The 21,140-nt window shown below is 43.9% G+C and overlaps 1 protein-coding gene across 1 annotated transcript; it reads left to right on the forward strand.

The window, feature by feature from the left end:
- The first annotated feature begins 1,337 nt into the window (after positions 1-1,337).
- On the forward strand, positions 1,338-19,098 carry E2F7 (E2F transcription factor 7). The gene is made up of 12 exons (XM_074169101.1): positions 1,338-1,418; positions 4,712-4,987; positions 7,007-7,175; positions 9,626-9,910; positions 10,555-10,713; positions 11,780-11,917; positions 12,754-12,948; positions 13,580-13,664; positions 14,263-14,782; positions 15,636-15,906; positions 17,143-17,567; positions 18,922-19,098. The coding sequence occupies exons 1-12, from the start codon at positions 1,338-1,340 to the stop codon at positions 19,096-19,098; spliced, it is 2,781 nt and encodes a 926-aa protein (XP_074025202.1).
- Positions 19,099-21,140: the final 2,042 nt, after the last annotated feature.

Consider the following 21,140-nt stretch of genomic DNA (forward strand, 5'->3'; position numbering starts at 1 on the left):
AGTACAAACTCAATTAAAAAAGCAAAATTAATTATACCGCATAGAGGGAATTTCTCCAGAATGGGTCTCAAGCTTAGAGCACTCACTTTCAAGCCTGAAGGAGTTCTGCTATTATTTTGACAATTTTTCTCTCATTTTTTTGGTAACACACCGTCTCCACAGTCAAAACAGGACCAACTGAAAACTCATCACTGCACAGCTCCACAGGCTGCCTGCGTCCAGCGTGTTAACTTTGGACAGGGCTCTTCTTCCATCCTTCCCTTATCTCAGCACAGGGACAGCCATGGAACAGACTGTCCCAGGGCTGGCAAAAAGTTTCTTGTGTCCAGACTGCTCCCCAAAGCCTCTGCTCACTTTATCTTCCCGGCAGCCGACCCGTTTCGGGGGGTGACCGTGAAGAATCCCACCCCGTTCGGGATGCCCAGGGCTGTGCCGCAAGCTGCCTGCCCGGGCCCCCCCCCCCCCCGTACCGAGCACCCCGGGAGAAGCAGCAGCAGCAGCACCCCGCCCCATCCCTCAGCGGGGAACCGCCACAGCCCCCTGCCGCCCGGGCTGCCGCTCTCCACCCGAACCGATCCCGTTTTCCGTGGGCCGGCGGCCGAGGGACAGCGGCTGCACCCGCCTCAGCCCTTCCTCCCCCCTCAGAGGCTGAAGGCGTGATCCAGAGGGCGCCGGGCAAGATGGTCCCCGTCGTTCCTCCCCCCTACCCCCCCGAACCCTCTTTCCCGTCAGGAATCAGCCCCTCAGCACCAGACCCGGCCCTACAGCGGCCCGGGGGGAGCTCGGACCCCCACGGCGGGGACACCGGGAGTTGGTGGGGGGCAGCCCCACCTGCCCGGCCCCGCTCGCCCTGAGGCGGCCCTTTCCCGCCCGCCAACGGCCCGCCTCGCGCTGGCGGCCCGGCGGCGGGAGCTGAGATGGGGGGGGAGGGAAGGGCCGGCGGCGCCCGCGCGCAGAAAAGGAGCGAAGCGGGCCCGCGCGGGCGGGAGCCCCGCTTGCCGCGCGCCGCCTGCCCGCCCGCTGATTGGCCGGCCGCTCGGCCGGGGCTCCCCGGCGGGCCGGCCCTGATTGGCCGGCGCGCGAAGCGATGTCGCTGAGGGCGGCTGGCGGGAGCGGCAGAGCCCCGCGCCCCCCGCCCGCCCCAGCCGGGCCGCCCGCCGCCGCCGGGGTGAGGGCGCCGAGCCTCCCGCCGCCGGGGCCCGGGCGGCCGCCCCCTTCCCTCCCTCCCTCTTTTCGCGGGAGGGTAGCCCCGAGCTGCCGCGCTGCTCTCGCGTCCCGCTGGGGCCGGGAACGGCTCCTCTTAAGGGCCGGGCTCAAATCGCCTTCTGGCTTTGCAGATGGAGGTGAGCGTCCTGGCGCTGCGGGACCTGGCCAGCGGCCGGCCGGGGCGGCGGGGCCGCGCCGAGGCGGCCCAGAAGGTGAGCGGGGGCGGCGGGGCGGGTGAGGGGTCCCCTCGCGTGTTACTCCACCACTCTCGGTGCGAAGCATCGGGGCGGCCGGGGGTAGGGGTGGCCGGGGGTGCAGAGCTCCCGACCCGGGGGCTTGGAGGTGGATTGGGCCGAACGTGTGCCCCCGGACCGTGTCCCGCTCGGTCCCCATGGCAGCATTTGGTGTGCTGCCCATAGGACCAGCGCGCCTGGTCCATCCTGCCATGATGGTCTATACAGCTGCATCTTACCTGGCGGCACTTGGAGCACAGGGGTGTCCGGTGCTACCACTAAAATAAAAAGACAATCCAGTAAACCAACCGTGAGTAAAGCCACTGCTGTCAGTAAGTGAAGTGGTTACACTCTGGCATTATTCTCAGGGAAACAGGTTTTTAGCTTTCATTCAATAAGTAAAACTCGTTAGGCAATCTCAAGCATCCCAGTGGCTACCGTTGGGTAAGGTAGAAGAGACTTGTGTATAGACTGACCGTTCAAAAGTTAACCAACACCAGACCTGACATGATATGGGAATGGTACGGTCCAGTTATTTAGCAGCAGTTTGACCGTGCTGATGCACATGTCTGCTATGCTTGCCTTGTGGCCTGGAAAAGTATGCCTGTATCCATACAGTGGCGTTCCCAGGTCAAGAGGCTATGCAGTGCCACTCAGCAAAGAACAAGCTCATCATTCCTCTCCTGCCCCACCAGCCAGGAAACAGGACATCGAATCTCAGTCGTATCTTGCTCAGAAATGTCTCCTGAACTAGACCTGATTCATGACCTGCTGTCCATGGTCAGTCTGAGTCCTCCAAAGATCACGTAGTTCTTGTCAGACTGAGCTCCCGTTATCTCAGATATTTGTTTCAATTCCTGCTTATATACTAAGTTCATTAAGCCAGCCTTTCTTGTCCTCTTGTATTTGTAAGCCATCTCTGCTTGGATTAAGGTGAATCTCATACTTCTACCAACTGCCCTTGCAATTTTGTACAATTCAGCCAGGAGTTCATGAAGCACTGCAGCTATTGGGAAAAAAAAAAAAAAGGGGCGAGGGTGTAAAAGCATTTCTTACCTTAGTAGGCAATTATGACATATAAGAAATAAAGATCTGAAAAGCTGATAGTAGATGTGTACATCTCGTGCAGTGCAACTACATTTTTCATTGTGATATTTGCACAAACATGAAAATTTGAGGTAGTGGAACAGCAGGTTGCTTCAGCTGCCCTCGCTGCAGTTCCATTGGTACCAGTCATAGTGAACAGGAACTTGAGGGGAAGGTAGACTTTCTCCATTACAGATTAAGTGTTGATTCACTGCCAAATGTGAAATTGCAAGAATATATTGAGTGCCAACACTATGTGAACATATATTCCAAGAAGTGTCATGGCCTCTAAATTGACCCCTATTTTTCACTGTATAGTAAGTTACAACTGCCTAATTGTTAATTGTAAAAGGAGATCTATTTATTACATCCTTTTGGGCAATTCATAGGTGAACATATGCAGAAGTGTTCTTCACCAGTGCAATGCTTTTGATGTGCCAATTCATTTCCAGTTTGAATGCAGAGTACAATGCTTTTGATGTGCCAAATTCATTTCCAGTTTGAATGCTACAGAAGTGCTCCTAGTAAAAGCCAGCTTCAGTTATTACTAGAACTTCTTTCTGCTTTCTAGTTAGACTGTACCTGATAAGGTGATATTTGGAATCACCTATTTAAGAATCTGTATCAGCTAGTGATCGCTGAATTGCTCCAAGTAAAAGGCAAAACTTAACTTGGGAATGTTCCTACAGAAAACCAATGGTAACTTAACATTTTCTTTCAGGGTATATTCTGCTTCAGCATTGGACTTCTTGCAGCACAAAATAAAATACATAACAATATCCAGCATCAAAGTTGTCATGTTAGATTTTTAAAACTAATTTAAAAAAAAAAAAATAAAAAATGAAGTGGTAATCTTAGTCTGAGCATGAAGACTTGCTCAGTTTGAGACCAGCATCAAAAAAGCCACAGCTAGACCAAAGAGCAAACGACTTCAAGCCCGATTTATAGTTTAAAAGCAGTTTGCTGTGGTTCAAAGGGCTTCAGTCCCAATTCCAGCAAGTTATAAGATCTGCTAGCTTTCTGATTGTAATGTCTGCTTCGCTTTCTCTCTCTCACTTTGCTTAAGGTGCATGCAGTCATTTCAAGTGACTAAATCTAGAAACCACTGAGCAATATTAGGTAGAACTCCAAGAAAACAGGGTCCTGTTTGTAGGATAGTAAAGAGAATCAGATGATAGCTGGACTGTCTAAGAAGAGAACATTGATCTCCCTGGGCAAAAAGAAACAACTTTCTGCATGACCATTTCTGGAAGTCCAGGTCTCTGTGCCAGGTCTAGGATACCTGGGCCTCAGTTTTTGATATCCCACAAAGAAAGCCAGTATGACATCCGATCTACTTCATTCCTTTAGTTTTCATGAAGTATTTGCACTAACAAGCTAGGTTGAAGCAGTATGCCTTGTTGCTCTAAAAGGGATCTCAGCTCAAGGATTTCATTGATGCTTTCTTCAGTCGGTCCCTTGACGTTAGTTGATCTGTAGTGATAGTTCTTGCACTAAGAGGAAGAGGTAAAATTGGACACAAAGATAAAATATGAAAAAAGTTTGATTGCAGCTAGGGACTGGAGGGAGTTGAGCTTCATTCAAAGAATGATAAAAATCAGCTGATGATTTTCCTTCTAGCAGCACTTAGCTGTGTTCGGGGAATACACTTAACGGAGATTTTCTTGGTAGTTTTGGGCAGCAGATATTGCAGATGCAATGCCTGCTTCATGGGCACATGAAGTTACATCCACTTTAGTTTGACATTTAATGACAGTCTGAGCTGCATCTGAGCTGCATACCCTGCATGGCTTTTTATTGGGGGCCTTTCAAGCAGAACACTGTGTTTGCTTCCTCAGTGTAATGTGACCAATGCATTATTTCAGTTTCGATCCAGTTTGGTGATTTATGTTCATTGGGCAGTGCTGTCTTGTAATAACAGTCAGAGTTTAAAAGCCTGAGTGGCCACAAGTTGGACCGGTTGACCTCAGGTTCTGTAATTCAGGGCAGTACCTCATATACACTCTTTCCAGTACACCACCATGTAGAATAATTTACCACTTCCAACAAAGGCAGAAAAATTGTGCTAAATATAGCTATGAGTGCCAAGGCATGAGTCACTACAATTACCTTCGTAAGAACAATGAAATTGATTGTTGGACTGTTTTCTTTCCTGTTGTGTCTAAAGAACTTTTTATTTTTAATAGGAAAACATATTTGATCGATCCAGGATGGCCCCAAAGACTCCCATTAAGAATGAACCAGTTGATTTATCAAAGCAAAAAGGCTGCACTCCGGAAAGAAATCCAATTACACCTGTTAAGCTCACTGACAGACCTCAGTCTGATCCCTGGACGCCCACTGCTAACCTGAAGATTCTTGTTAGTGCTGCTAGCCCTGACATGAGGGACAGGGAGAAGAAGAAGGAGCTCTTCAGACCCATAGAAAACAGTGAGCAGAGTGACACACCTGATTCATTGCAGGTGAGACTCAGAACACAATTACCTTATGTTCAATTAGGACTCAGACCTTCCTTAAGTCGTGCCTCAGTTTTCTTCCAACTGGTCCTTTGCTCCCTATGGAAAACTGCAGAGTCGTAAAACATCCCCAAGGGTAGCTGCCTACACAGCACCAGCTGAGCAGTAGGACTTTCAAAGACTAAAAGTAACTCTCTTACTCGTAACTGACCTGAGACCCCTCAAGAGCCTGAATATTACTCTAAAGTACAGTGAAGGAAGTAGAGCTCAAATGTGTCGTTTTCCGCAATTTAAGTACTTCTGACACTATTTTCTGAACCGCATTAGAAAGAAAATTGCCTGATCATTCTTAAACAGACAGGCAGCATTTTCAAAAGCTATTTGACAATAAGAGGGCATATTTTTCAGTATACTTTTGAAGTCTTATACCTTGTCCACAACAGCCCCACAGAGTGGTCAGTTGAAACCTTTTCCCCCTTTCCACACCAGCCCCCAAACCAGTAGTCAGACAGCATGGTCAAGTGTTAGGAAGATTTTTACGTGCCAAGACTCAGGCAAAGTGGAGGCTGATCTCTGTCTTCGCTTTAGGGAGTCTGGCCGTGGAGAGGATGACATCAGGTTGTAATAAGCATCATTACACTTTCTTTCATCCAGGCCTTTTTTTTTTTCATTCCAGCCACTGCTTTCCCTCTGCTAGATTATTTGTTATAGAATATCCTTCCTTAGTGATTTCACTGAGAGGCAGATAGTTCTGGGGCTCTCCTACTGAGAGGCATCATTTGATTGGTACAGATCACTCTATAATTGTAGATATTACGGCATCTGCAGTGATGGCAGTCTGGAGAATTCTCCAGTTTAGATAGTCATAAAAGAGAAAACAGTTCTCTAAACATAATTCCTAACATAGCTTCCAGTAAGTAAAAAACAGTCAATGTTAAAGGTTAGTTCATTACCGTTCCAAGCCTGCTAAAATATAGCATTTTTGAGGTGGCTACTATAAAGAGTTCAAATATTTTCTAGTTAATAAAACTTACACTTAATAATTTTCTCTTCACAGAAAGTTAAATTACAAAAGATGTAAATTGTTACTGTAAGAATACCAGATAAAACTGAAATAATTCAATCAGAGCAACAGCCTGCCACAAGGCCATGTAGTCACAACCAATAAAGAACAGTTAAAGATCTCAAAAGCAAGGAAACATAGGTTTCAACAGCTGCCACCACTCTTAGGTTTTTTTTGCCAGAGGGTGAGATCATTTTGGTTTTCCTTTTTTTTTTTTTTGCCATGGAAGCAAAACCGCAAAGTTGCCAGTGCAAAAAAAACCCTCCATCATTCTCATTTTGTAATCAATAAACATACCTCTTCATATGTTCTTGCCGTCACAGTTTGTTGTTTTGTTTGGTTTTTTTCCCCTGCAGGGATAGAAAGACCATATTCAGGCCACCCTAGGGTTAACTTAAGTTAACAGCCCAACCAAGTTTAAGGTTCAGAGACTGGGTGGTGCTTTTTATAGTCTCTTAGCATCATGCCCCCCCCCCCCCCCCCCCCCCCCGCTAGCCCCCATTTTTTTAAAGTTATAGAGGCACTGTAAAGGGCAGTAAAATCTCTCGAAAGAGGTTATGCAGGTACTCTTTAATGGCTTGTATATCTTCTGGTTTATTAGATCCAGAGGTGTTTGAGAGAATATTCCTCCTCCTCTGAAAAAGCAACATTCTTTCCAAGTAAGATCTTACTATCTGCTCGTCTCAGGTGTTTGGTCTTATTGTTTTGTTTCCTTATGCAGAACCATTATTTTATGATCTCGCAGATAAGAGTTTTTCTGTAGATACCTTGTGTGATGAATTAAAAAGAGCTTGCAAGCAAAAATGTGTCACCCAAGTGCTCTGTGCTTGCAAGGAGTCCATGGTTTTTTCCTTATTAGAAAGTCCAAGCTTAAATATTGCTAACATTTGAAATATGCCTCGCTTGGCTATGCCTTGCTTCTAAAGCTCTGCACTAAAGGGTTAACATTTATTTTTTAACAGTATGATATGGTAGACGACAGCACGGTTGATGAATTTGAAAAGCAGAGGCCCAGCAGAAAACAGAAAAGCTTAGGACTCTTGTGCCAAAAGTTTCTAGCTCGCTATCCGAGTTATCCATTGTCAACAGAAAAAACTACTATTTCTTTGGATGAAGTGGCTTCAATTCTTGGTATGTATGCCTGCAAAAATGGGGTAACTGATCACCTGGGGTGACTCAACAGGAGGGCCTTCAAAATATCAACCTTCTTACAGAGTACATCCAAGGTCTGCCTTTCTCTGGGTCTGAATGCTCTTCTAATCTTACTAATCAAGAGTGGGAAATGCCTAATATTCCTAAGTGTCTTTACTGCTTGAAAATGCTACCATTTTGAAATTTGTTTTCTGACAGTACTTTTTGTTAGACAGATCTATCCTCCAGCTGTTTACCAACTCTGTTGCTAAGAAAGCAAATTTAAGAAAAATTTTCAATTGGCTGAACACTGAAGCAGTTAGGACTTACAAACCCTCAGCAGGAGGACTTACAAACAACAAATTTTTTCAAAATGGAACATTTGGGGAAACAATTGCAGACTAGTAGGTGTAGGAAATCAGTTGAGTTTATTGCCTGACTTCAGTGACGTGCCTGACATTGTAGCTTCCAAGATCTCATGGTTCATCAAGGTTATCTTAGCTTTAAATATTGTCTTGTGAGGGGAGTTTACCAGGAGACCTGCAAGAGTAGAATGAGAAAATGTGTTGTATTGAGGTGGCGAGAAGGTACCGAGTAGCCTGTTTGCTGGGTCTGCTGTTAGGTTTGGTCTTAGGTAAAAGATTAATGACGTATTTGAGAGAAGTAATAAAACTTGGGAGAGAGCACTCGGCCAGGTCACACCAACAACAAAAAGATCCAGGTCCTTGGAGAGGTCGTCGCTTAGCTAGGAAGGGCTCTACGTAGTTGGACTTAAACTAAATAAATATTGTATCCACATTTAGAACTCAGGTATTTAACAGAAAAGAGGTAGCAAAAATGAAATGTGTCTGTTTTGGGAAGAAAGGGAAGAGTGATGTCCTCTGTGACTCTGCTAAGAAAGTCCTTGAAATACTTACTTATTTGCCTTGATAATGGGAAGTGGAAATAGGAGAGAATTCAAATGAAGTAAACAGTTAAATAAATTACTTTTTAAATAAATTGTTCTTTTAGATCTTGCAGTTACTCCTTTCTGTTTGCATGAGATGCTTGTGCTCCAACTTTGTACAGCTGAACAGGAGTGGTGCTTTATTCTGTATTGGGAGTTGTGTTACTGAGCTTTCCTAAATACTAGAAACTTCGTTTTAAAGCTTTCTGTTGGGATCCTAGAAGGAGGTGTCCTTGTTCTTCTCTGTTTGGTTTCCACTTCCTTGCTTTTCCTTGACTGTATCCACTTGCTTCAGGGACCACAAAATTATTCACTGCTGATGTTGCTGCTCTCCGTGTAACAAATGATGATTGTAAGACAGCTTTTGCTACAAATGTGTGTTGCTTTGTTCACTGAAGACCTATGGAAAGACCGTAAAGGGGGCTGTGCTGTTGGTGCCTGTCAGACACCAGGATATGTGTAGCACTCTTGTTTTCCCAGAGTATGTTTCACTCCAAGATCTCCACACACTTGGAAATACTCATGAATTTTTTATCTTAATATCTGCTTGAGGCTGGTAACTATTATCCATATTCTCCAGATGGGTAAACAGATGCATCAAGGCCTTGCCTTCCGCAGGGAAGTCCTTCAAAACCTTTCCCCTTGGATAGCACTTGTTCTGCTCAGCTTGTGTTAACCGTTGTGGGATTTCTGGTGCAGGTGATGCCACCAGCTATATGATGGTGCACTATGTTATATATAACAGCCATGCTTCAAGCAGTGCTGGACTCAAGTACTCGGGACAGTGAGCAGAACCACCAGCCTGTTCATATTCAGTCCCCTCAGTCAGGCTGAACCCAAGTTGGACATATGTCATAGATTTCCTGTTGGTGCAGACCCAGCCAGCACTGAGGACTTCTTTCTGCTGCATTTGGGAGCAGTGGGTCTCATTCTCCACCGCTTTGCACCTTGTGAAGCCTTTGATGCTCCTTTGCTTGGTACATGCTTAGCAAGTAATGATGCCATTGGAAATACAAGCGGAGGACCGTACTCCCACTGGTGCCTATAGGAGTGGGCTTTTTTATCTGCCCTGTGTCAGTGCCAGGCTCGGACCCTTTCCTTGCCCTCTGTGTCTGAGCTCCAGAGCTCTCTGACAAGAAGGGACAAAGCGCTCTGAAAACCTCAGGGCCTTCTGGATAGGTCTGAGTGGGGCTGGGCAGGCTTCAATCAGTTCTTCTAAACACAGTGCACATGCTTTGAGCTGAAGGCGTGGCTGGGCTGGCAGTTAACAAAATAGATAATGAACATCATACCATGGGGCTGGCCATACATAAGTGAATTCTTAATTGTGCAAATTTGGATGGATCTAATGTAATGTGTCCAGGTGAAACAGTGAAAAATGTATTGTGAACACTCAGAGAACAGCCTGTTCTCTGTTTTGCTTCTGCTGAAGAGCACATTAAAACTAGATGAGCATCTATGTCTTTTTTATTTCCCCGCCCCCCCCCCCCCCGCCTTAAAACAGGAGTTGAGCGGAGACGAATTTACGATATAGTGAATGTCCTGGAGTCATTGCACTTGGTTAGCCGTGTGGCCAAGAACCAGTACTGTTGGCATGGCCGGCACAACCTAAGTCAGACTCTGAAAACACTTCAGGAAGCAGGCGAGCTGCAGTATGGAGAGCTAATGACCTTCTTCCAGCAGAAGGAGCAGGACTTGGAATACAAATGTGGAGAACGGAAAAAGGAAACTCTTCCAGATACTCAAGACAGACCATTACTGGACTTTTCAGAATCAGATTGCACCTCTGGTAAGATAACTAATGTGTGTGATGTGATACACAGATACAAGTCTCTTTCTCTAGTTTATTATGTGACTTTTTCCCTTGCTTTGCTTTTAAATTAAATGATAAATTATTCTTTGCAAAAAGGTGCTGAATTCACTGTGAGGGTAACTGAATTCTTCCTTCTATCCTGTCCCTAGCATGGGTTTCAGGATGGACTTTCCCTCTGTCCTCCAGACTGGCAGGAACTTCTGCCAGACACTGCAGTTCTTCTTTCCCCACCTGTACCTGACAGTGAATGCTTTATCCTGACAGAAGATGCCATCTTCCATTTGTCCACTGTTTGCATGCTGCCCATATAATACGTAGTGTTTAAGTTGCAAAGTCCATTGGGGTCACAAAATGACAGTGGCGCAAAACTGTGTAACATAACATAGAATCAGCTTTGGAGTCTGACTTCCTAAAAGCTATTTCTGCAAGCTTTCATTTTTATTGCCTTTTGAAGGGAGACTTCTGTCTTCATTATGCAGTTATTTGCTGCCTTTCGAAAGATTTCTGCTTCCCGACAAGGAAATGCTTTACCCCTTTTGTGTGTGAGAAACCTACTTGTTAGTTTTCTGGCTGTGATGGATGACATATGCTAAGAGGCTTGGGTATTATTTGTAACACAGCATCTGCAAACAGCAGAAAGGACAAGTCGTTGCGGATTATGAGCCAAAAGTTTGTCATGCTGTTCCTTGTCTCCAAGACCAAGATAGTCACTCTGGACATTGCAGCAAAGATACTGATAGAAGAAACCCAGGATACAGTGGACCACAGCAAATTTAAAAGTAAGCTGGCCGTTGACGGACCAATAAATCAGTCAGTGAGTAGAGAAAACGGGGCATGTTTGGAATGACTCCAGTATGTAATGGCAAGAGCAGGTCAGGAATCTTTTCCTGAAATATGGTCTGGGTTTTTTAATTGCAAATGCCAGTTAATGAAAACAGAGCTTGAGGTGGGGAAGAGACAATTTGACAATTATCTCCAAGTCTTAGCTTCAGAATGAAGAAAATTTTTTTTTGTGTTAGAATTTTTTTCATACTTTAACCCTGTTTCCTGTACTGTTCTGAATGATGATTCAGAACTTATTGAAATGAAACATTGTTTAATTTTATGGAATTCTTTTTCTTTTCTGCAGAAATGTATTACTTTTCCTTTTCAATCCAGAAATCTTTCACAGCTGGATGGCACAGTTTGCTTTTCAGTTGGTGGGGAGTAGTACTTAGATGCTTTGGACAACATGGAAAAACTCAGCATTAGTAAACAATTCTTCTAAAATAAAGACTTTTCTCTTACCTTTTAAAGTACATTTAAAATAATGTACTTGCATTTCAATCTTAAAGTTCTGCCCCAAATACTGGGAGGGATGTGAGAAGTTTAGCTGGATAACTTGTGGGTATCATACTCAGCTCAAACACGTTATTTATTGGAGTCACAGAGATTTTTCTAAAAGTGTTACATTGTTAAGGTGATAAATATATGTCCTCTTGCAATCAGCTGCGTAGTCATGTGCCTCTTGCCCCCAAGTGCATGTCTTTACCCCACATGGAGGTAGCTGCCTCTTCTGGGCAAGCTGCTAATGTAATCACTCAGTAACCCATTTCCATCAAAATGAGGTAGATGAGCTTAAACCTGAGCAGCTAAGACAGATGAGCAGCTAAGATACAGAGAAGCAGCAACAAACAGGTGGGAGCTGGCATAGCAGGCTTCATAGGAGGTAGCTTAACTCCATCCCAATTTGATTTTACCCACCTTGTCTATGAAATCTGATATTCTGGAATGAAATTACCATGTAAATATGCACTGTACATTGTAAAAGTGACTGTCTTCACTGTTTCTGCCCTTTCTTGTTAGCAAAGGTACGAAGACTGTATGATATCGCCAACGTTCTCACCAGCCTAGGCTTGATCAAGAAAGTTCATGTCACGGAGGAACGAGGACGCAAACCGGCCTTCAAGTGGATTGGGCCTGTGGAATTCCCTGGAAAGACCAGTAAGTTGTGTAGCTTGCATCTCCTGCCTTTTTGTTTTGACTATCCCTTCCCAAGTGGCAATAGTTTGTTTTCCATGTGTAGAGTGGCCCGGAATTCATTGTCCACCCTGTGACTATTAACTGCTGGCCAGCTCAACATTTGCCCTTGTTAGACTTTATGCTCAAGTGCTGGAGCTGTCAAGGGATGTTGAAGGATGCTGTGTTTTGCTAGTATTTTTACACCAACTTACATAATTTTACGAATAACTGTATGAATTGTAAAGCAACAGCAGATAATGCCTACAGCTCCAAATCCTACAGCTCCAAACCCACAGCTTTTCTGAGTTGCAAAATCTCTGTAATTCTGTCATAACTAGACAGTAAATTACTGTCTTTGTAAGGGGACTTACCAAGGTAGAATAGGGCTGTTTCTTGCGCATGTCCCCACATACAAAAGGGTTGTCTGCAAAGAAGGAGGCAGTGGGCCAGAGCATCTCTAACCTGCTGATTCTTGGCTAGAAGACAGAGCAAAGGAAAGACCTTTGTTAATGTATTTGGGTCAGGCCAGTCCCAGGACCAAGTAAAACTGAAAGATAGTGTTAATGCCATTGTAGCACCCTTTCTTCTCTTGGCTATACACACTAGACTGCAGCTGCTGCTGCCATGGAATGGAAAGGAGGGAAGCCCTTATTTTGTCTATCAGTGCTTACCAAGCTTAGGTCTGCTTCAGTGTGGGGGGGTTTGGGATGGTATAGAGGTTACCTCTTCTCCTGTGGCCAAGTTTTGTAACATGGCAGAAGCCTAAATGATGAGCTGTGTTCCCTGAAGGACAGATGTACAAAATTATGTTCCTACAGATGAGCCGAGAGGGCATAGCCCAACATCTGATCCTCTGCCACGGTCGCAGAGAGGAGTCTGTGCCCCATATCAGATCTGTGCTACTGGAAAACAAAGGTTTACACGTCACGCTTCATTTAACGGTGCACAGTCTTGTGAAGGGACCAGAAGGAAGGTCAGTTCTGAGCCCAACAGCCCACGTCAAGAGAGGCAAGGTAACTACTAAGGAAGTGTGTTCTTTCATATCCCACTGGATCTGCCCAAATGTGGGCCCACCAATTTAAGGCACTTGACTGGGTGAATCAGCCTAATAAATGTATATTATATATAAAAATTACCCTTGGGAGGTGCTTATATTTCTACTGTCCATGTGATGAGACTTCTGGGTTGGACTCTCCATTCAAGTGCCTAAAGTTAGATGAGATGAATCTGTGCCGTACTGGCTTGAAATGTTTCTGTTCTCCGCTAGCTGCAACTATACTGCAGTTTCTTCTGTTAAAATTTGGTATAGATAAAGAAAGATTCTTTAGCCACAAAAGCTTGCTTTATTTTATGATTCCTAATATAGTGGAATTTACTGTAACAATCTAATGGATAGCTGTTAAAACAGATAAAGCAATTACAGGGCTTTTCACTGTTCCCTGTTACAGGAAATGATGATGTCGAGCACCTCTCTGGTAGGACTGAGAGTTCTGAGTGTATTGCGGGTTCTGGCTCTAGGTGATTAGTGGATGTTATAAAAATGTGCCAGGATAGAAAAATTATATTAATTATTTTATATGGCCTGTATCAAAATATACTTGGTAAACCTACCTGTTATGAATTGAATGCTCCTTTTTCTTTCAGCCTGTATTGTGAATTCGGATGAATATTGCTCCAAAATGATAAATCTAGCAGCTGTCTGCAGGCAGAAAATAGAGGAAGATACCAGGTAGGTTGGTCTTAAGTCCTGTCCAGTTTAAGCTTCGTGCTTGTTATGTTTAGTTCAGGGCTAGATTCCATTGATGGGACTGAGATAGAAAATTGCCAGAGAGTCTCATTATTTCAATGCTGATAGGCCTCAGCATGGCTTGCTGTTTTTTTAATGGCCAGCTTGTACTGTGTGTACTTGCACCACTGTTGTCCTTTAGCTTCGGTAGTTCTTCATCTCATGTGCGTTTATATAGGTCATACCTGCCTTCTTTGACCTGTTGGCTAAACAAATCAGGGCTCCAGGGAAGAGCATCTCTGTCATATCAGTGGCTTTTCCCTACACCTATCCTAATCTGAATTTGTTTGTGGATGATTGGCTCTAGTCAAGTGCAGCTTACTGTAAGCATTGTTTTTCTGCCAAAAACCTGATACATCTGCTTCTGTGTAATTAGAAATAATAAAAAGTGCCCCTCCTTGTAAACTGTTTCAAAGTAGTGAGCGGGGGGGGGGGATTTTTCCATATTTATGTTCAACTATGTACCTATTTCCTTGTAAGGATAAAATAGGGGTTAGTTTTGGACTAAATATTTTTCCTCTTTTCATTACTTTTTTTTTAGGAATAAAGCTTGTGCCACAGAAACGGTATTAAATTCAGTAAGAAACCCAAGCGCAACTTCACCTCCATCCCATCTTCCACTTCCTGGGGACTCTGATTTTTGTGTTAACCCTTTGCCTCAGGCAGTTTTCCCTGTGGTTCAGGCAGATGTGCAAAACCTCTCGCTACTAAAAGGGGTCAGCAGCCGAGCTCTACATCCTTCTACACCAGCAGCCTCCAAAACAGAAAATGGAAAACCTACCCTGCTCCCCAGCCAACCCTTCCTGTGCTTCCCATCTTCATCCCTTTTTATGTTGTGTGGTGGTCTTCAGGAAGATAACTCAAGGGAGACCATGCCCACCACAGGAGAGGTGGGAAACAGGAGTGCAGAAGCTCAGGCTGCCGTACCTCCAGCTGCCTGCCAGAAACGCAGCTCCCACAAGTGCACGTCGCCCTCTGCACCTGTAGATAATGAAGAGCCAGCTGCTAAAAAGCAGACCATGGAACAGAGCGATGTGCCCCTCTCCCTTGTAGTACCCAAGGTAAGGAAGTGAATTTCATTATCACTTTGGCTTCCTGTTAGCAAGGAAGACTTTTTGTTAAGACAATGTTTTCAGAAGTGAAAATTCACTGCACCACACTTGTTAACAGGTACAAATGTTGCCTCCCACATGTTAATAAAATTGTAAGGGTGCTGTGTCAGGAAGTGTAGGCATTAACTGGGAGATGTTTTTGCACCACCAGGGGAAAATGGACTGTGATTGCTTTGCATAGTGAAGTTATGGTCCGCTGTTCTTTGGAATCAGTGTCTTGATCATTGTCTTCGACAAAACAGCCTGCCAGAAGGGAAGAATTCAATGTGACTATTACTCCTCATCTTCCTGTGTTAGCTTGGGCTTTCCCAAACAGCAGCAGCATTGCTTACCCTACTGAGCTGCAGCAAATGTGGTTTGTACTTTTCCCCTACTCTCCAGCCTGAGTGCCTCTCTTTCAAGCCCAGTGTTGCCCACAGCAGGCTGGTGAGAGAGGAGATGATGGTGAAGGTGAAGTGCATCTATCTCATGGTTTACTTAAAACAATGGGGATCGGGCTCAAGGTCTTATCAGTGTTTGAATATAAGCCATTTGAAACAGGTGTTTTTCCTTGTCAATAAAGAGAAAAGGATCCCTAAGCTCAGATATTTCTTATCTGGTGTTTGCAAGTACTGAAAGCAAACAGCAGCACATGGCTTAAGCATGACAAACAAAATTTTTAAATTAGGGACTTGCTAAGGAGTTTTGTGCTACCCCTTTCACAGATGCACATTTTACTCTGTAGCTGAAGAAAATGCATGAGAGACATTATACTGTGCTATTTCAGTTTGGACTTGTCATTTCCTCTTTTATTTTCGCTTAGAAGCCTTTTGAGTCACCCAAGGCAGAATCTACCCCAGGAAGTGGCTGTACATCTGCTGTACATCTAGAAGCTTTTCATCTTGACCTCGCAAGTCCTGCTGCTCCAGAGGCTGCAGGCAAGGAGTCTACTAAGCCTTCAGATTCTCAGGAGCAAGAAAAATGGTCTCAGAATAAAGACCCTGATGAACCCTCTCCAGGAAAAGAGCACATCTCTAAAGAAAATGCCAGTCAACCTTTCCTACCACAGTACCTTTATGTTCAGCCTACTGCTGGTAAGGACAGCCCTGAGATCCAGAGGCATCAAACTTCTGCATCTGTTCACTGAGCTGTTCAAATAGGGAGACCTACAGATAGGTGAATAAGTCCATATGTGGCACAAAAACTGTCAGCAGTTCTCTATAGTAGTTTAATAGCTCCAGATTCTCTTAACTCCAGATGAACTGTTGCTTCTCTGAAAATACAAGCATTTTTCTGAGGTACCCAAAAATTAATAGACATGAATAATGTGGGTTTTGCATGCTTGAATTATGTGCAGCAAAAAAAAAGACACCTATCCAGCATTCAAAACTCAGGGGAGCTGGAAGTCTAGGTTTGACAGTAAAGCAGCCAGAATAGTGCAACAGCGTTTCCCTCAGTGGGTGAATTTAATCATCTGTGAACTTTGTCCTGTCTCGTCATGGGGATCATCAGGATGACCCCACAAAAACCGAGTCGCTGTGAGCGCAGCCAGACCTGCTCATAGTACACAGTAGAGATGGGGAGGAAGTAGCTGAAAATATTGCAAGGGGATTTTGCGTCCACCATTTTTTGTGCTTGTGTTTGTGTGGAGTGTAAGAGTCTTTTGTGGAAACAGGATACGTGTGGCAGATTTTCATGACTACTACTTTAGTGTTTGATTCACTTGTGGCACAGAGTGGGGATTTCACTTATGGATGGAAATGCTCAGTTTGAAAATGTTGATCCTTATGTTTTGGAAGGCCAGGTAAACTGGGAAATGGAGACAGCTTCTGTTTCAAAACAGTATTTCAGCTGTTCTCAGGGAAATAAGAGTCTTTGGGGTCTATCTTTGTGGGCGTTTTCCATTTGTTTTGGGGTTTTTTTCTCATTAAAAGCAGAGTATATGTTTTCATATAGCAGAGGATATGATTCCTGTTAGTGAAAGAAAAGCTTGTTTAGTCAAGATGTTGCTTGTATCTGAAGTTAGAAGAAGAAAACAGCAAGGTGTGTGGTTGGTACTTGATATGAACAAAGTAAATGGATGCAACTATAGTGAACAGGCAGTAGGTGGGGAGGTGGAGGCGGGTAGGAAAAGGGAACTTGACAGAAGAGCCATGGGTTTGTGACAGTTTTCTTCCTTCTTTTTTCTTCTTTTTGTTACAGTTTTCTTCCTGGGCAGCCTATCTCTTTCTTTGCTGTCATCCCTCTTTCCTGTTCTAGATGAAGTTATAATAGCTTAATTCCAATTTGTCAACTGTATTAATGCCTTGCTTTTTCTCTCTTTGGTTTAGGATTAAGCAGTTTTAATTTCCTGTTCTCTGCAAACCAAGCCCCTGGTGCTATCAGTCTGGCTGCAAGCCAGTTACCTTCTCTGAGCGTCCCCTGTGTCATGGTGCCGTCAGCAGCCCTGGCTTCCTTCCCTGTCGTCTGTTCTCCTACGGTCACCAGTCCCCTTTCCCCAGTTCCCGATGGCTCCTTCTCGGCTGCCGCCTCCATGAATTTCAGTATGTCTGGCCTGGCACCAACAACGCCTGTTTTCATAGGCACCACAGCAGTGGTTACCCCCAAGGTCTCACCCGCGCCTTCGGTGGATCCCCAGCAACCAGCTCATCCCGCTCTGCACCTGAGCCCCGTACTTGCGAGGTCTTGTGGTGCCGTTAAACTGGACTCCCCCGTGTGTGTGGGGCATCCAGTGACCCTTCTGAAGCTGCAGCAGGTAAGAGCCAAAGGTGGTTGAGTGACGATGAAACAGTGGCGCCAGGTCCCTGGGACCAAAGGCAGCTTGCGCTCCAGGCTAGGGCTGGTGTGTCAGAGTGGGAAGCTGGTGTCTTCCACTTAGTTTGCACGTCCCTGTGTAGTAGTGGCAGGGCTTGGGATGGCGTTAAAGACATAGGCCAGCATGGAATCTCTAGCCCTGAATGGTGAAGTGGGGAGTTTTTAAAATCTTACAGGAATTTTAAAATAATAAAAATTTTAATCTTTAAAAAATTGTTATAGCAATAGAGAAAAAAAATGAGCTACAGGGTTTTTTCCCCAGAAATCCGAGTAAATGTTTTTTCCTCATTTGACATCATCATTGTAAGTGTGTTATGCAATGGCAATGGAAGCACATTGGGTGGACACATTAGGACACATTAGGAAGAACTGTTTGTCATAATTCAGGAGTCAATTGGCTGCAGCACTTCTCAGGGACTAGTGTCCCAGGCTACACCCTCACCCCCATTCTGATCTCTGTTCAGCATCAGAACTGGGGGGAAAACCATTCTTGTGGGTTTTGTTGATCTTTTATAAAGATATTTTTCAAAATTCTACCACAGAAACAGACATTGCATGTGAGAAAAAAAAATAAATTAAATTCTCTTTTTTAAAATGAATTTATCTGAAGTACAACGAGTGACATAAAACAGTCATGTCACACTGTGTTACTTGGGTCTTTACAACTATTAGCAGCGACATTTTGGCACTGCTTTAGCTTACATTCTTAAATCTGTGATTTGTTTTCCTATTGTCTAATGCAGTCACAAATAGATTGGACTTCTGGAAGCTTTATGAAAGTTACTTTATGTTTCTCTTGTTCCAGCTTTAGTAAAAGTCATAATAGAGACTAGTTGGCAGCCGATCTGTTTAGAGATACTAAGTAACATTAGAGGTTATGGTAGAGTGACTTAAAACACAAGTGGCCAGGGTTTAGGAGACTAATTTTAGATCTGTTTTGATGCTAACAAATAACAAAAGCAAGTAAAACATCGAGGAAGGGAAAGAGCCATTTAAGCTAAAGGACAAGATTGGCATAAGAATGAATGAGTATGAACTGGTCATGAATACATTTAAGTTGGAAATGAGATAGAGGCTTTCAGCTTCCAGCAATGATGTACTGACAGACAGCTCCAGAACAAAAAGGGGCAAAGCCTGGAGCTTTTCATGGGGAGCTTCTGAAAGGATGTGTGACGTCGTTCCCCATAGTAGCAGAGTACAGGGCTTAATGTCTACAAGCTGTCTTCTGTTTGTGGGCTTACATGGAGGCTTTGAGAACACCCAGCTGAATCACTTTGGTTTTGTTTCACAAATAGCCTTCCTCAGCTCCCCTCACTCCCAAGAGCATTCGTCCTGCACGTCATGAGGCATTTTTCAAAACTCCCGGAAGTCTTGGAGACCCCATTGCGTGGAAGAAAAATGAAGGCAACCAGACCAGAAATGCCAGCTCTGTGCAGAGGAGACTGGAAATCTCCAGTACCAGCCCTGACTAACTCCACTCATTGCAAAGGGTGGGCAGATTGTCCTAGGACCCTGTAGTGATTACAAGAGAACAAGCTCTTCCCTGACAAGAGGAGCGCGTTAAAATGTCACCCCTTCTGGCATGCTTCCCCTCTCTCTCTCTCTTCACCCACCGGTTCTGTTAACCACCTTCTTCACAAATCATCCTTGGTACTGAAAACCTCTTACTGAATTGCTTCTTCAGTACTGATTTGAATTTGGATGCTGTGCTCCACACGGCCTTGTGGGCATCAAATTGTATTTGTGGTTTTAATTTGGAAAAATCTGTTGCTGTGAGGAGATGCAAACAGATCTCCTTGGAGTCCCCACGGGTTCTTTATTCATGGTCTTAAGTGAGATGTCTAGCACTTATCTGGGGTAAGCATTTTTTTTTCACATGTACTCTACTTACCCTGAGTAAATCTGTGGTGAAAATGATAAACTCTTGCAGTTATGAGAGCAACTGCTTCCTTGGTTCCAATCTGTCAAATCCTGCCTCCGCAGTGCAGCATGATGCTATTTATTTTGTAGGTTGGAGTGGGATTTAGTACAAAAAAGTTTTTTTGCCGCTTCAGAATAACAGATTTTCTCAGGGTAGGATTACTTGAATGTCAGTTGGTTGTTGTACAATTTGCCCAGCACTTGTGGTTAGAAAAACCTAATAATAACTTAACACAATATGACTGAATGTATACATGTGAAAAATATTAAGACCAAAATAACTGTGAATGTTAACATTTTTATAATTGTGTTAATGAACTGTATTAGTCCTTGGGTTTTTTTCTTTTCTTTTTCTCTGAGCAAAATATACAAGTTAGATGTAAAGAATACAAAACCTGATTCCTTAAATAAGTTTGACACAGCAATTGGAGAGTGGCCAGCCACTGAGAGGGCTGTCCTAAGATTTCATCTCCCGATAAATACATAGTCTAGACTTTATGAACAAGGAACACTGATAAGTCATTAACCACGTGATTAGATTCAGTCTAACCTGAGTCTATTTAAGTGCCTACTTAGCGGTTTACTTAAGTCTACTTAAGGAGTATGTACTTAAGTGCCTAACTCTTCACTTAGGGGAATTTCATAACTAGTTAATAGAGCATTTGAGTGTACTTGGAAGACAAGGGAGATCTTACCTTTTGGTGAGTATCTATCTAAACCATAAAAATAAGCTGAAAAGAGCAGGAGCCATGAATTTTGGAAGAGGGAAAAAAATTGTCTGTATTCCTTAGGAGAAGATAAAGAGGAAGAAACGTCTAACAGTTAACACTCAGACTCCTCAAATAATGCATGGTGCTATTAATAATATAGGACACAATTTTAAGAGTTAATGCTCTTATGCTCGGGTATGTTTTCACTGGTGCAGCAATCTGTGATTAAATTTGCGCGGTTTCCTGTGTAAAAGACAGAAAGTGTTGCTGTCGACATCACATTGCTGTAGATTTTTAGCACACGTAGGGCCAGCGTTATCAGCTCTTTGCTCATTGGTACTGGTTTTCCAAGGGTAGATACACTGTCGGATGTGCTACTTCGTTGGTTAAGGGAGGCTAGGACTTCAGGGGTTGGGGATTTGATGAGGTTTTTTTATTTTTATAATGAAATGTATTATGGAGTTTAAGAAAGAATTTTAGTGAAGCTGGGAGTTTGAGTAATGTGGCCTTATCTTAGAATAGACTGATAACAGTCTTATAAGGAGGACTGGTTAGCCCTCCTTGAAAGAAAATCTATGGTAGAATTATCACAGGAAATTTCAGGGGTGGAAAAGAGAAATCTTCAGACTGCTTAATTTTAAGGTGGGTTTTTTTGTTGTTTTTTAATTACACTACAGCTGTGAAAGTTTACAGTTTTTGCTTCTGAATTATTTCTTCTTCTACGCCCACTTAAAATAATTTCACTTTGGAAAGCAATGTGTCCTTGGCACGGTGCTGCCCTTGCGCTTCTGCTAGCGTGCGTTTGGTGCTGCTGGGGCTGGAAGTGGGCTGCCAGGGTTCAGGAGGACATGGTGGACGTTGATTCTCCAAACCTTGTCTTTTCT

Source organism: Numenius arquata, chromosome 2 (genome assembly GCF_964106895.1).
Source record: "Numenius arquata chromosome 2, bNumArq3.hap1.1, whole genome shotgun sequence".
Classification (NCBI taxonomy): Eukaryota; Metazoa; Chordata; class Aves; order Charadriiformes; family Scolopacidae; genus Numenius; species Numenius arquata.

Excerpts from the sequence above, each read along its gene's own strand:
- E2F7 (XM_074169101.1), top strand. The coding sequence starts at position 1,338 with ATGGAGGTGAGCGTCCTGGCGCTGCGGGACCTGGCCAGCGGCCGGCCG. Across the intron at positions 11,918-12,753 it reads GGAATTCCCTGGAAAGACCA|ATGAGCCGAGAGGGCATAGC; the intron begins GTAAGTTGTGTA and ends ATGTTCCTACAG. Across the intron at positions 15,907-17,142 it reads TTATGTTCAGCCTACTGCTG|GATTAAGCAGTTTTAATTTC; the intron begins GTAAGGACAGCC and ends TCTTTGGTTTAG.